General features: G+C 33.1%; 3 protein-coding genes across 3 annotated transcripts; 1 reads left to right on the top strand and 2 right to left on the bottom strand.

Moving 5' to 3' along the window:
• Positions 1-145: 145 nt before the first annotated feature.
• On the bottom strand, positions 146-4,133 carry LOC140881879 (methionine aminopeptidase 1B, chloroplastic-like). The gene is made up of 10 exons (XM_073287518.1): positions 3,953-4,133; positions 3,413-3,494; positions 2,800-3,037; positions 2,351-2,512; positions 2,230-2,271; positions 1,983-2,054; positions 1,786-1,865; positions 1,340-1,437; positions 812-859; positions 146-651 (listed from the first exon to the last, which is right to left on the bottom strand). Exons 1-10 carry the CDS (start codon positions 4,101-4,103, stop codon positions 506-508), a joined length of 1,119 nt encoding a protein of 372 aa, XP_073143619.1. The 5' UTR covers positions 4,104-4,133; the 3' UTR covers positions 146-505.
• Positions 4,134-7,007: 2,874 nt separating this feature from the next.
• Positions 7,008-7,428, top strand: LOC140885446 (small polypeptide DEVIL 4-like). Its single transcript, XM_073292404.1, has one exon. The coding sequence runs from the start codon at positions 7,079-7,081 to the stop codon at positions 7,211-7,213; it is 135 nt and encodes a 44-aa protein (XP_073148505.1). The 5' UTR covers positions 7,008-7,078; the 3' UTR covers positions 7,214-7,428.
• A 5,075-nt stretch (positions 7,429-12,503) lies between these two features.
• LOC140883579 (transcription factor bHLH30-like) lies at positions 12,504-15,468 on the bottom strand. The gene is made up of 3 exons (XM_073290108.1): positions 15,247-15,468; positions 14,246-14,725; positions 12,504-13,569 (listed from the first exon to the last, which is right to left on the bottom strand). The coding sequence occupies exons 1-3, from the start codon at positions 15,397-15,399 to the stop codon at positions 13,090-13,092; spliced, it is 1,113 nt and encodes a 370-aa protein (XP_073146209.1). The 5' UTR covers positions 15,400-15,468; the 3' UTR covers positions 12,504-13,089.
• Positions 15,469-16,114: the final 646 nt, after the last annotated feature.

Here is a 16,114-nt window from a genome sequence, read left to right as displayed (position 1 = left end):
TTCTTTACCATTTATCTCCACTATTTTTGGATGTTTTCTCCAACTTGTTTCTTGGTAATATATGTACATTTGTGTATTCTTGGCCTCTAGTTTAGATATGTATCTGTAGTAGTCATAATCTAGTAAATTTGAGTATCTTGATTCGTCCATTTTTACTGAAGAATCTTGATTCGTCCATTTAAAGGGAAAAAAAACATAGACTACCATTTTCATTTTACATGACATTATGGAGTACAATTCATGATATTGAAATCTTCCAGGGCTAATGCCAAATTCGAAATCGTACCCCAAGTACTGAATAATCTGCTATACTTTGAACTATCTTCGATATGCACTGTAACGATTCAAGGATGCGGCTTCTCTTGATTCAATGACAGGAACATGTCGAGACCACCATTTTTTTATCAGGTTTCTTGATCAATTCCACGGGAAATAGAAGATTCCGCAAACACTGAATTCGTTGTTTCTGTTTTCGAGGACATGCCCCTGAAAAAAAGCGAGTCTTTCAACATTTGGTAAGAATTTCATGGCCAGTTTTGGTGATGAGAATTGTATGCTCAAACTGTGCTGCAGGGCTGCCATCAGCTGTTAAGGTAGTCCATTTGTCCGCCCATGTTATGCAGTCGGTTGTTCCCAACGTAAGAATCGGTTCTGCAGCAACAAATCATTGGAGTTCACTACTAAAAATGCTCAAACAAATCACAAGAACAATACCCACAATGAAATCCATTGGCAAAGTTCAGTTTGTTCTACAGAAGTAAGAATGTTTTCTTAGTTAATTAATTTCATACCAGAAAAATTTCAAACTCACCGATTGTAAATGTTTGTCCTTCAACCATGTTGCCTGGCTTGTCGTTACCTATCATAGAAAGTCAATATACACATACAAATAACTGTCACCTATTAGGAATAAAAGGAAAACACAGAGATTGACTGATGAATTAAACAAAGCATACTCGCTATAAGAGTGATACAGTTACAAGGCATAACTTTGGACTTTCTATGCAGTGAACAGTCGAAGAAATGGGAAGCGTTAAGGAGCTACATCATTGCAAGCTCAGTTTCTAATGGATGCATCAACTTTTACTGTGTATCAACACTAGGTTGATTGATTTGCTGAAGGTTATGTACCCAACCCAAGAGCTAATTGGCATAGTTGCTATCTTAGCGGGAATGAACACTACGCATCCAAGATTCAGACTTCTCAATTGTGAAAGATATATATTTTTTAATCATTTTGAATTTTTGAGTCTTGAAATCTTGTGCTTCCTCCCATTTGAATTCATTATTGTCTAATTAATAAGCAAGTTGAAAGAACAACTTTCAATGAATTGCTCACGTTGGTGAAATATGAGAGGTTCAGAGTGAAAAATTTTCCCAATGCCATGTCCAACAAACCGGTCCACCACGCCATAGCCATATTTTTCAGCATGCTCACTGAGGCAAGCAACAATGGCAAACAAGAGCTTGAGAACCCAAAAATAATATTCAATGAAAAATAGTCATGCATGAATAGTTTACAGATAAGTAAAATTGTTTCGCAAAGTTTATTCTGATGAAATGCAAGGCCATAAGATAGAACAGAAAACCAGTTTATCAGGTATAACAAGACAAATGGCAAGTCCTGGTTGAAAAATCAATTTTCCAATCAGGATTGACATTCTTGAAGTATCAATTTTTTCGGTGTGCTTTTGGCCCAAAAAAAACAAAAGAAAAATGGGGCGAGCAACCAGCATTGATGCACTAAATCCCATCAAATAAGCATGAAAAGGTAGCCTCAAGTACCTGATCATCTGCCCAATAATCTTGAAAGGGGCACCGTGCTTGCAAACATCAATAGCTTTATACATGCATTCTTCTGTCACCTGACAATGCAAATCAGGAACTCATTTTGTTGTAAAAATTACATAAATACATAGTCACCAAAGCTGAAGGAGAGAAGCATCATAAAGGGCTTCTTGGAACAATAAAAATAAAGGTACCTTTACAAGTTGTTTCATTGCATCATTCACGTTACCACACAAAAAGGTCTTGGATGTATCTCCATGGTAACCCTGGAAAGAACAGAAATTAATAGGACATACAACAATTAAGAATAAGGACCTGAATGTACATTGTCGCGCGGAAAGTTTCTTGAAACAACAAAATAAATATCAAGTTTGGTAACATTTCAATTTAGAAGGAAAGTAGACAGACGTATTAAGTCATTTTTTTAATATAAAAACATACATTTATGTAGACCGTCACATCAATATTTATTATATCACCATCCTGCACAACAAATGAATTTTTTTAGATGCAAAGAAACAAATATCAGCAGGTAGCGGGTGCCAAATAAACCACATAAAACCTGTAATGGGCGAGCATCGGGTATTCCATGACACATACACTCATTAACTGAAGTGCAAACACTCTTCGGAAAGCCCCCGTATGCTAGAGGTGAAGGATATGCACCCGCATCAATGATCATTTTGTGAACAGCTCTATCAATTTCATTGGTGTTTATTGATGGCTGAAATGAAATGTGATGACAAATAAATTTCCTCGAACAAGAAAAGGTAAAACCCCCATCATGTATGTGAGCCGCTCTGGCACCCCAAACTTCTAATTTTTCCCCACAAAATAAATTATTTTCACTAATTCCGTCACACTATGTGCTTTTCAAGTCAAGCCAGATGGAGTCAGATACCATATTCCAAATATCCTATATAATTTCAATATGTTGGTCTTTTTGGTATCAAATTAATTGTGCTAGAACCTGAATGTCTGGGAAAAAAAACAGATCATGAAAATTCTCACCCTCACTAATGATCCAGCATACTCTAGCACCCGAGCAGCAAGCTCACATGCAGCCTTCATGCGAGCGATTCCTTCAAGATCGTGAATTTGATGTTCGCTGGAAATCTCTGGCAACAATTTTGAACTAACATAAGGAGGCTTTGGAATATTATCAGGCACAGGAAGTCTAGGATATAATTTTCCACGCCTCAAAGCAGGTCTTCTATCAGGTGTTGACGATGTTTGGAGCTCACGTTGCCTACGCATCAATAGAAAAAGAAATTCAAAATCTTTTAATCTTCACGGGACACGGACAGAGGAAACAATTAACAATTTACCATCATCACGCATTCAAATTAATAAAGTGGAAAGGAACATGTCCTGTAAATAAGGTGTAAACCAAGGAAACCACTTATCAATAACAAGGAAGTTGGAAGGCAGCAGAGAAAATTTCTATTCACGGGGTTCAAAACACCTTGAGAAAAAACACATTGAATATATGACTCGAGGAAAAAAAAAAAAAAAAAGAAGAACAAAATTCAGCCTATCTTGATTTTATGTTGCTGACAACATTGATACATAATCGAACTCATCTACATGAACCAATATAGAAACTTACAAATGCATACTTTACCTCCTAATTCTGATCGACTCCTCCAAACCAGATAACCTTTTTGATTGAATTACAAGCTGCTTCGTTTTTGAACCTTCATGTCCTGTCAAAAAATGTACCCAAAAAAATTGGAGGCGATGAAAGAAAACACCAATATCCCAGGCACAATTGGCTATTTTACCCAAAGAAAAATCAAATCGTATTTCTCCCAGCTTATATGCATTATCCTGCTACACCAAAGTCATCAATACTTAACTTTGTTTCACCATCACTTCATCACTCCCAATGCACAAACACAGTACCGAATTTTAAAATATTTGGAAACTGTACGGAGGTTTAATGATGTATAAAACTATTAATTCTACAGCTTCTCCAGACCTCAGAATTTAGGGAGAATCACACACAAGATCCCAAGATCGTAACTTTCTATTTCTTGATGAAGCAATACAACCCCCCTCTACCATAGAAAAACCATATCCCACTCCCAATTCCCAGTACATAAGCACGAGTATATATATTCGCAATTTTGCACACAGGCAAAGATAGAAAGAAGAGACGTACTAGAGAGGGGTAAAGTTTGACCAGGGGAGAGTGGGGAGCCCATGAAAAGAGCGGAAAACCCTGAAAATTTGGCGTCGCCATTGAAGGAGAGTTGCAGAGCGGCAGCTGCGCCACTGCTGAGTGAGAACGAAGAAGTGTTTGCAAAGGCCATTCGTATGTTAGCTTAGCTCAGCCGAGTCATTTGTCGTTCCATCAAAACTCGAAAGGGATAATTAGAAACATTTTGTTTTACTGAACATTTTGGGCTTTACTATTCACCGACCACCGTACGACCCAAAACTCAAAAGACTCGCCACTAAAACTAAGCCCAAATATTGCCGTACGACGAGCGTACGACTCTACTATTTTGGGCCACCCATAGGCCCAAATAATAATAAGAATATTATTATATCACAACCGTTTTTTTTTCTTTTTATTATCATCTTTTGAAAGTATCGAGATCATATCTTGAGAAGCTTGAGTTCAAGTTATCTTATCTTGATCTGATGATTTATATTATATTATATTAATAATATGAACATTAATTATTATAAATATCAATTAATTATTAGATATGTGATAATGATACATACTTTCCTAAAAATAACATTTCTATCGTCAAAGAGTTGGGTGGCAATGCCAACTATTATCACAAGAGTTTGCTCTCTCAAGCCAAAGTATAATATAAGAATTACAATCATATTAATATATAAATGTTAGTGGCCGTTTGAAGAAGTCAAGAGATTAGAGGAAACTAATGGCCGCGTTACATGTTCAACAACTCGAGACAAAGTGTATTTATGTTGATTGTGTCGTAATTAATTTATTGACACTCCAAATTAATCCCTTGCGATTTGGACCAAAATCAATTCAATATAATCAATTAATATTATTAAATTTTCCGTATAATATTGGTGGTTAATATTAATTGCAAGATTTTCAAATTAATATTCCTCTGATGCAAATTAGTAGAATATTTTACTATAAATTCCGATTGTATTTTATTTTTCAAAATGTAAATGATTATAATTGAAGAATCAAGTATATATAAAGAAAATAATATGGAGAGCAAAATTAATTTTATATGGTGAACTGTCGAGACAAGGGGGAGCCGTGGCTATATCAACCCACGAGACCTTCACGTGTGACCTTACTTTATTTCTGATTGTACAACACCAATTGAATTTTAATTCAAGCATGGGACACTACAATTTACCTGTAACCATGCTTAGATTATCGTGCAATTTTTATTATTAATTTAATTAATCTCCACTGCTATTCCTGTCTTCTGTGATTAAAAAAAAGGAAATTTTTTATTTACTTCATTATACATTCCGTATATTTACTAACTATATGTACGATTTTTTATTTTTTGAAAAAAAAAAAACCGATATGATTATATTTAGATATAATTAAGCAATAGAACATAAAAAATCTGTGGTACTGACAACTACTAATTAATACTAGTATCGGGAACACTTAATTTTTATATGTAGCAATATTTCATGGTATGTGAATATATAACCAATATTGTTGATTGTGAAGTTTTTAAATTTGATTTGGAAAGAAATAATATACTTATTTATCGTTTTAGATTATTTAATAATTTTTTTAACACGGTAATAAAAAAAAATAACATGGGCCCGCTAAATGTTAAAGCATGGGAGGAACACGAGAAGAAGCAAGTGGGTTGCTTTGTTTTTTTTTTTTCCCTTCATATTTTATTATGAATGTACGAGCAAACCTGCAGAATTGAATATTATATAGTATTTACTATTTAGTATGGCAAAATTTTAAATGGGTCACAGGCTCACAGCCTAGAAAACTCTGTTTCTTGGGTTCATAACAACTCCATAATGCTTTAAAAAAGAAAAAAAACAACTCCATAATAAATTAATAAATACACGTTGGAGGAGAATATGGCATGGCCATAACCATTTGTATTTCACGTGGGATTTTGACTGTTGATATAGTAATTAATGTGGCAAATTTAATAAAATTATTTTATCAACAATGATATTCATGAACAAATTAATAAAAATGTGGAGGGATTTAGTTTAAATGAAATTATGGTAATTATGTGATCAAAATAAATTAATTCAAAAAATTATGAAATATATATAACAGTAGGACAAAAGGCTGACTAATAAAATGTAATATATACTACTAGACATTGTTTGGTTTTGTGTATTATTAATCTATGTATAACTTATTCAATTTCGCGTTATTCTCGTCATATTATTTATTCATCTATTAATTATTAATTTTACATCAATTAAATCAAATAAGTTATAATATATCCATCAAATCAAATAATGTACTAACTATTATTTTTTATTTATTTTTAATTTACATTATATTACTTATTTATGTATTACTTATCATATCACTTAAATCAAACGGTGAATAGAAAAATAGCTAGGTCCCAACAACATAATTGTAGCCTTATCACCAACATATATTAATGCATATAAAACTATGGAGATAATATCAAATATGTTTCCCATCGAAAGTAATGGGCGACCCCTTATGTTAGCTGTTTAAAATACCATACAAACTCGTTAGAGTAATTAATTTAATCATTTAATGAATGAACATAAATATCTCCTTTTTCATTAAACAATTTTTTTTTTTATAAGAACCCATTTAGGTAAATTCTGGAAATACATGTACACGGATTACCATATATAATCGATGGCTTATAAGCTTAATGACTCGGATGAGATGCTCTTACTCGGGACTTGAGTTCATATATGTAATTAATTAATCAATTAAAGTTCCCAACAACTTGTATCATCCTATCATATCATAAGAAAAGTGACATTTGCTAATTAGATTATATATGTAGTGTTGTTATATCATTATAATAATGGTAACAATACCTAAACGGGAAAGGTTTCCGCAAGTGAGGTGGGGGGGCCTCTTTAAGAACCTAAAGGCCACAACAGTTGCCTCTTTAATCCACCAATGCACGCCTAGATCTCCCTCCTATAAAAACCACACTTCTTCCATCAAAAATCTCAAACCTTTTTCCATTTTTTTCTCCTTAAGAGTTGCTTACAATTAATCTGTCCGAGTTGATTTATTTATTTAGAGAATTAGAAGGAGAAAAAGGGGGTGATTTGATTTTCAATCATCATCATAAAAATGGACATGAAGATGAAGAGTGGCAACAAGAAGGGGATTTCGAGCAGAGGACTCGGAAGAGTGCTTAGGGAGCAAAGGGCTAAGCTCTACATTATTAGGAGATGTGTGGTTATGCTTCTTTGCTACCATGATTGAAGTTTAATTGCTCATCCATCCTTTTTTTTGCTCAATTTTTTTTTTTAACTATATGTTTGTTTGTTTTTCTGGCATCGTTGGAGTGTACATATATGTGCGGCGGGTGACCAGTGTTAGGCTAGATCTAGACAATTTTGTAAGATTTTTGCCTTGATGAGGCTTCTTGTGTAAATGAATCCGGTAGCTTGAATGGGAATTATTATTATTATGATTTATTTGATTTTGAGTTGATCCGGTAACATATATAATATATATGCAAATGCAATTATGCAACAACATAAAACACTCTGTACTAAGGGTCTTTTTCTTTGCATTAAAGCCAACTGGGGGATTCTTTCTTATCGATCGCAAGTCAAAAGCCAATTATTGATTTTATGATTGCACCATTAATTCAAAACAGGATTTCAAGTTTCAAGTCAAACTCTCTTTCCAATCGACAACTTGTAACTACTCGAAGGGGACGTTTTAATAATATTCATAATAAATATCCTTACTGAATCAATGAAAAATTAATAGCTCTTGTAAAAAGCATAGAAAATTTGTGAGACAATTTATAGGATAATAATTATATGAATTTTTTGATATTTATATTATTTTTAAACAATAATGAAAATTCATGAGAACCTTTTTTTTGTGTTAGGCAAAATAAGTAGATGCCGATATATGTGTGACCATTTCCGATTGAGTTACATTTCATGGCATCTTAGGTAAACTAATGCCTAAGATAATCTTGTTTATTTTTCTTGTCGTTAACCAAACAACATCATCTTAAGCTAAAGCCATTAACAATTTAATTGAATCTCTTAAAAATAATTAGCAGATAATTACTATACGAAATTACAACTTTGGTTTTGTGGGTCAAGTAATTTTATTAAGTCTTTTTTGAAATCCTGAATATATTAAATTTATACTCTTTTTGTCTAATCAATCACGGTTATCATTTTAGAGAACATAGACATAATTCGATGTCCTTTTCCTTTTTTCACATTGTCACGTGCTATGAGAACTCACGGGACCTTTTATTGCCAGAAGTTATATATTTTATATATTTACTTTCTTATGTTTGGTACTAGTATCAAATCCACGTGATGATGCCACATGAAAAAGTGCATCGCAACTGGAAAATCTACTAAATGTTGAACAAATATCTCTTTCTTGTCCATTTCTTGTTGGTTTCTTTTTGCAGCTTTAATATTTCAAACAAGATGAAATAGTTAATTATCACCCTTTCCCCCGATTACATTATGAACAGGAATGCTAATTTTATGTATATATTAGATTTAAAAAACTCATTGAGCTTAAAAACAGTCGATATATCATAATTTTAAGCAATGGGATTTTTCCTAAGATAATTTGGAACTAAACAAATTGCATGATATATATGTGTACACACATATATATTAGTCGACGTGAAAAATTTCTAGTTTAATTTAATATTTTTCTTCTTCTATATTATTAAGTTTGAGGCATAGATAATAACTATTTTTGGTAGATTATGTCAAACCAAATTTTGTCTTCAAAATATGTACCTTTATCGTACCCCATAACTAACATAATTTTTTTAAATAAAATAAATCGTAATAAATTAATAATAAAAAACGTAACTTTAATTATAAATTACTCGAATCTTATTATATTTCATATAAAAATTTGTTATGTGATAAGTGTGTTTAGTATGCATTATTTTATAGTATTTTTTGTTTAGTTTGCATGCATTTAGGTTAATTTCGTAAGTTTTATTAGTGTCTTTTGTTATGTGTTTGCATTAGACTCACCTGGTTGAATTTTGTAGGAAATTAAGCTAAAATTAGGAATTATGTTCGTCCAAGGCGCGCGCGCGCAAGACCCTTTCTCGCGTGTGCGCCGGAGGAAAATCCAGAGGCAAGAAAGAAGAAGGGGCTCGCGCGCGCGCAGAAGAGAAATCCAGAGCATGAATAGAAGAGGCGCGCGCGGGCGAGCTCATGCCCCGCGCGTGCGCCGAAGAGATGTCCAGAGAGTTACAGAGAAGCCGCGCGCGCGCGAGACGATCGAGGATGCACTGTTTGTTTACGTTGTGCGCGCGAGACTTCCTAGGCGCGCGCGCGCGTGTCCGCATAACCTAATTTCAAGTTTTTTTTAAGTTTGAAAAGGACTCCAATTGGCGCGGCCATATAAATAGAATTTTTATGCTCTTTTCAAGGACTTTTGATCTTTTTGAGTACAGGCAAATCTTACGGCGGCTGTGGAGCGAATTTCTTCTATTCTAGTATTTTTATTTTATGTTTTTAAACTTGATTTATTGAATCATGTTTATTAGTGAGTAGTTTCTTTTCTTCGATCAAGGCCACGTGATTGGGCCAGACAGTTTATGTAAAAACTTGATTTGTTTATTTGAGATTTTCAGACTTAATTGATTTTATTGATTATCAAATTTATCTTCGTCTTACAAATTTCTTGGCCAGTTATTTGTTTGCTTGTTAATCGAGTCTAAGTCGACAGAGGAGGTCTCGAATTCGATCATTTTGATTTTCAACATAGTGTAAAGCTGACTAGAAATATAATTCGGTTTCATTATGCGGTTTAGGTGTCTACTGAATTTTCACGGTGATTTATGCATTCAAATTTGATTAGAATTACGAAAGATTAGTTCATCAATATTTGAATAGGTTTGATTGTTCTAGAAATAGACCTTCGAATAAATTAGGAAAATTCCCGTAAATTAAGATTAAGTCTGATATCTTAGATCGATTGCTTGTTGCATGAATTGTCTGGTACCTACGTGTGTCCTTGATCGAACTTTTTCCAAATTTTAAGTAATCCAAAGTTTTCTGCTGCGTTTTTATTTAATTTAATTTTATTTGCAATTTTATTCATTAGTTTAAAATCTGAAATCATCATTTTTCATTAGTCTAGATTAATTAGAAATAAATAGATTTTGGTAATCATATTTTTACAGTCCCTGTGGGTTCGACATCTGGACCTTTGTCCACTTTATTATAATTTGACCTGGTTCGCTTGCCAGTAGAATTTATTCATACCGAAATAACCGGTCATTATGCAAAAATATAAAATTATATTTTAGATAAAAATTTAATTTATGTACACACATCGTATGCATACACTTACTAGTTATATATTAAGACACACTCTCTTATTGGTACGACGTCTAAATTATACCAAAGCAAGCTGTTCTCGTATCCGTAAATTCGCTCAACTTTTTAAGACATTAATGAATAAAACAATATTACAAATTGGAGTATATATATAAAAAAAATATCCAAATGAAATTAACACACCAAATAAATATTTTAGGTGAGTAGGGTATAGACCATGCTGCGGATCGGATGCATAAAAAAATCCCCTTGTCCCCCCAAGAATTCTTGCCATCCAACCAAAAGGCTGACTCATCGAAGAATTACGGGAGTGAGATATGAAAATAGCCATCAATTAACTAACTGAAAATATATTTTAAAATTAATTTATCATTAAATTTCGTAAAACAAAATTAAATTTTTTCTTCAAATTAATTAATAAAGCGCCTCCTCATGCATATTGTGCATACATATATATTTATATTGACTAAATATTTGAATTTATTATGTACCTTAAAAAAAACTAATTATGTACTTTCGATGCATGCGTATAGTAAATAACCAAACACAAAGGTTGATGAGTCAATATCGCAGCCTTATCTCCTCACGTGCAATTTCCTCATATTTTCAAAACCCAGTCGGTGTTTATAATTTTGATATCACACATTTTTCATTCTTATAATGTTCAAAATTTTCGTGAGCTACCAGTGTTTTAGTGTTTTATTTTTTTTAAGAAATTACTAAAACTCACCGATGACTTTCAGTAGTAGCTAGTTCACGAAAATCATACACACTAGAATGTGTGATATCAAAACTATATATATTCAGCTTGTTTTTTATGATACTTGCTCCTCATTCCTTTAATCATTTCATGTCAACGATATGCAATATTATTGTCTTGGCCACCAAACAAGAATAATTGCTACCACCAGGTTTCACGCCTCTACACGAGTTAAGTTCGGAGTATTTATTTTTTACTTCATCTAAGTATTGTGTTGGTACAAATTAATTAAATAATCCAAATACATCTATGTAACTCGACCTAATGTTTATACGGCGCCATAACGTTTATGAAAGATATTTTTTATACGGTTGAAGCATATATATATATATATATATATATATGTTCAATCTCTTCATGGTTTTTCATTTAATATATATATATATATAGTAATTATACATTTTTTTTACAGTACTAAACTTAAAATAGTTGTACTTATAATTATCAAAATTGTTTTTGTTGGAATTTACGACCACCTTGAAAACATGCACATGCAGTGCCCTATATATGGTGTGTCATTCAATCCCTGGAATTATTATCTGCAGGCCTGGCCCATATATAGCTAGCTAGCCTTTATTTGGCCCATCAATTGTGTTTCGTTAGAGAATTGGACAACCTCAATGACCTGTAACAGTATCCAGGTTCATGAATTCTCCCGACTCCCGCTAGCTTTTTTTGTCCTTTTTATCAAAGCCATTCAATAGGATATTCCCAGCTTCCACAACACCAGTTGTACATGCAATCAATCCCTCTATGCCCCAATACCAATGTGTGGATCGCCGAGTAGTACCGTTTAATTTCTCTCCATGTAATCCGATCGAGTCTATAATTAATCTGCGCGCAATCATGCGGGGAGAGTATATATTCTACTTCGAGCATGTATAGTACCAATTATATGGATCATGATTCATTTTAAAATATATATTTATATTTGAATGCCCTAAGTTTTTATCTAAATTTAATTTTAGGGAAAATTGGAAATTTAGTCATGTATGTTTGTCACTTTGCGATTTTGGTCCTCTATGTTTTCACATTTTAGTTTTAGTCCTGCATGTTTTGATTTTTTGCAATTTCGGTCTTTTTTATTTAAAAATGCTTACGTGGCACTGTACACGTCAGCACTGAATTGGTCTCACGTCAGCGCCACGTTGGAAAAAAAAGGCTAAAATTGCCAAAAAAATAAATATAGCAGACTAAAACTGAAATCTAAAAATATAAAGGACTGAAATCGCAAAGTGACAAACATAGAGAACCAAAAAAGCAATTTTCCCTTATTTTTAATATTAATGATAAGATTATTATACGTTTGGTGGCTAGAATAAATTGAGAAATTACATTAATCAAAAGTAAAAACAACAGAAACTTAAGACGAATACAAAATATTAATCCAATATCTTTTTTTTGCTGCAAGTGCAATAAAAATTCTTGCACTTTCATACATATTCCACTCAATACATATATATATATATATCTTCCGTGATGCATGGCCAGTCATTAAAAACAATATCACATGTCCTCCATCACAACATATATATAACATGTTTTAATTCTAACAGAAATTTTTCCATTCTTACCAAAGTTAGGCATGTCGTCGGCGGGGCAGGCGGTGGTTGTCGCCGTGGCGGAGGAGATGTACGTACGTATACCCAGAAACAATGTCGTCATCTTTCTTGAAAACCTAGCTAATGCATCTCATGACTCGCTATATATATGACGTACGAATTTTGTTTTACAGATGAAAATCATGGGGAAAAAATACACAAAAGCCCAAATTGGATCAAGAAACCTCTCAAATTTCACATTTTTTTTTTTGTTTGGTTCCGATCGATCTAATATTACCCTAAACACGAAAAATATTTCTTTCCCACATTGATTCTCACCATTTAATTTCAAGTACAGCTAGCACACACCAAATTAGTAGCTAAAAACAAACACAAATCAACCTCACGGAATTCTTTTTTTTTTGTTTTAATGAAAAGAAAGGAAGGAAAAAGAAAAAGAAAAAGAAAGATTGAAGGGACCTTTCAAGAAAATTGATAGTTTGTTCTTTGCCTCTTAACGCTTCCCGACTCAGAATCATCTCCATTAGACTTCTCCATCACTGCTTTTAGAGCTTCTTGTATAGAATCTATACAGTAATGCTGGTGTTGCTGCTCCCCATGATCATGTTCATCATCATCATTACTACTATCCGATGATTCTTGATCATCCTCAGTGATGAAAAGTACTTTCTTTACTCGTCCCCCGAGCGTCGTAATTTCGGCTTTCAGTGTCCTTAACTTGAGAGACTTGAGGGTTTGGATTAGGTCTGATAAGAGATCTGGCCTGTCTTCGCAACAGATCGAAGCTTTGATCAAGAGTTTACCTTCTTCGTCTGATGAATTATCCACTGTTAATTCGTTTATCTCCGTCGGGACTTGATTTGTTTCTGATATTAGAGATGTTTGGCGTCGTAGGTCCTTCAAATGTTGGATTACTTCTGCTAGCAATGAAGCTTTATCTGTCTACAATATATTAAATGCAAAATCAAGAATATATATATAAGCATGCAATGGATATATATTCTTGTTCTCAATTATATATTTGTCCGCCGGCACCCTCTAATCTAAATTCATTTTTTGATAAATTAAATTCAAGAACTTTCGTTTCCATGTTTGCAAAAAATTTTAAATATATTATAAATTTAAAACTCAGAAGTGAGAGCTGATTTCCTAACTAGCTTCACAGGTAGCTATAGGCTAAATTATGAATCTAGGCATGCACGCAAATTTAGTAGAATGTGAAAGGAGCGAAATGGCTGACAAAAATGCTTCTTTGTCTGTCTTTTTAAACATATTTTGTGAACCCTACTCCTTATTTTGACTGCAAATTCCGGCAAATTTTTCCATGGAAGCTTTTAACTGTTTTATTGTTTCCCTTTATTATATCAAATTTAGCGATATTAACGCTTGAACCCTTTTCTACGAACATGGTTTAATTTATTCAGCAACACTAAAACAAATTATTTTTTTTTGAAAAGGGCTTAATGAATCTGCTGATTCTTGAAGTTTAAAAGAAGGATATTTAGATAGATCCTTGATTGAACCCATAAAAAAAAATGTACAAAATTAAACTTAGAGATAATCAATATATGTATGACAAGATTAATTAATATATGGAATAAAATGTGAATTTACTTACTTTAGTTGTACTTGGGAGTAAACTTCTAAGCTTGGCAAGATGATTGTTGATTCTTTCTCTGCGTCTCCGCTCAGCTTCACTGTGTGCCTTGGAAGCTGCAAGAGCCTTGGCATCCATGATTTCTTGAGCTGTGAGTTTCTGGAGCTCCGCGTGGAGGCAAAACGGGTCGGATCTCGGGCCAAAAGGGTCACAAATGAGCCTCAAGTGGTGGTCCGAAAGTACTACTGCAGGCTCCTCCTCGTATCCAAATTGTAAGCCAGAAGGCCTCCTATTCAAGAAACCACCTCCATAGCATGGTACTGGTACTGTCGGAGGGAGTAGGAACGGGTCGCAGTCACGGGTCGAAAAGTGGGTCGGGTTGAAAGAATGATTCCATGGTAGGATTTGTGATACTTCAGGAAAAGTAAGCGTAGATGCCCCTCCATTCACAAATCCTCCAGTCATATTGTATGCATCAGTGGTAGTGTTTTGTTGCTGCATCTGTTTCATCATCATAATCTTTTTAATTACTATTCGAGTATATATATATATTAAAAAACCAAACTTAATTAATTTGTTGATGACTCGATGTTCTTTAACTTTTGTTCTTGTACGTTTTCTCACATATATATATACAGTTTATGATCAAGAACGCATCAAATAATATTTATTAGTCGTAATCTGTACAAGCCCTCTTAAAAAATTAAGTATATAAAGCTATCTAGCTATAGAGAAAAAAAAAAAACAAACAAACTTTAGGGTTAACGTTGTGGCAAAAATCATATTCCGATCATTTTTCTTTAACATAAAGATCATGAAAAGGTAAAGAATGTGTGAAAAGACGAGTATCAAGAACTTAGATTCAACTTCTCCAAGAGACAATATATAATGTATCGATCTGTATGCATAAAAAAAAAATAATTCTTATATTATATCAAGAATATTTTTCCATGTTATATATTGTTGATGAAATGAAGAGCTAGCTAGCTCAGAAAGAAAATGGGAAAGAAGGGCATACATACCTTGATGGAGATATATGTTGGGAACTTGCTGTTGTTTTTGTTGTTGTTGAGCCAAATTAAAGAAGCTTTAATTATCTGATATCTTTTTAAATTGTATGGTGTATCTAGCTTTTTGGTTCCCCACCATATACAAAACAATGGCATAAATCCCATATATCTTCTCGATCCAGACCTAATTACATATATATATATAGAGCATGTGGTGTGCAAAGTACTGTTGATCTTTCTTTGCTTTCTTCTTACGGCACTCCGTTAATTTCTCTCTCACTACGCATATATATTTCTATTAGCATAGCTATCAGAGGAGAACTTTTGAACGCATGTACATTCACTCATGTGCCATACATTATAATATGGCATATTGCTGTGTGATTGGTTCAAAGGCTATAATTGCACTCCCCTCAGTGCGCAGAAAGAAAGCTATAAAAACAAAACATACTTATTGTCGTGTACACACACTTGCTACAACTTCAATTTTTATTACAACTTTTTAAAACTAGCTCACACACATATATATATATAACAACATATTATATAATTTATATATATGAAGAAAATACGTAGCTAGCTAGCTACTCACCGATGTAGAATATTATTATTATTATTATTATGTATATATATATAGTATAATTTACTTATAAGTTTATAAAATTCTGATGCAGTAGTACTATTGAATTAAATTTGTAGAGTTACGTTGAATTTCTCGTAATTAAGGTTCCACGTTCTTTCACATTACGCACTATCATTTTCAAGATGTAAGCATGTATGAAGCCACGCCAAATTACCTTTGTGCTTCCCCCAACACCCATGCATGAAATCATTGTGTCTTGCCACACACTTCACTAGCTTCTCCCCTTTATTCTCTCCC

The sequence above is a fragment of the Henckelia pumila genome, chromosome 2 (assembly GCF_033568475.1).
Source record: "Henckelia pumila isolate YLH828 chromosome 2, ASM3356847v2, whole genome shotgun sequence".
In the NCBI taxonomy this organism is placed as follows: Eukaryota; Viridiplantae; Streptophyta; class Magnoliopsida; order Lamiales; family Gesneriaceae; genus Henckelia; species Henckelia pumila.
Note: the sequence above shows the minus strand (reverse complement) of the source record. Positions and strands in the feature narration are given on the sequence as shown.

Excerpts from the sequence above, each read along its gene's own strand:
- LOC140881879 (XM_073287518.1), bottom strand. The coding sequence starts at position 4,103 with ATGGCCTTTGCAAACACTTCTTCGTTCTCACTCAGCAGTGGCGCAGCT. Across the intron at positions 1,438-1,785 it reads ATTATTGGGCAGATGATCAG|TGAGCATGCTGAAAAATATG; the intron begins GTACTTGAGGCT and ends TGCTTGCCTCAG. Across the intron at positions 652-811 it reads AGGACAAACATTTACAATCG|AACCGATTCTTACGTTGGGA; the intron begins GTGAGTTTGAAA and ends TTGTTGCTGCAG.
- LOC140885446 (XM_073292404.1), top strand. The coding sequence starts at position 7,079 with ATGGACATGAAGATGAAGAGTGGCAACAAGAAGGGGATTTCGAGCAGA.
- LOC140883579 (XM_073290108.1), bottom strand. The coding sequence starts at position 15,399 with ATGGGATTTATGCCATTGTTTTGTATATGGTGGGGAACCAAAAAGCTA. Across the intron at positions 14,726-15,246 it reads CAACATATATCTCCATCAAG|ATGCAGCAACAAAACACTAC; the intron begins GTATGTATGCCC and ends ATGATGAAACAG. Across the intron at positions 13,570-14,245 it reads TACTCCCAAGTACAACTAAA|ACAGATAAAGCTTCATTGCT; the intron begins GTAAGTAAATTC and ends AATATATTGTAG.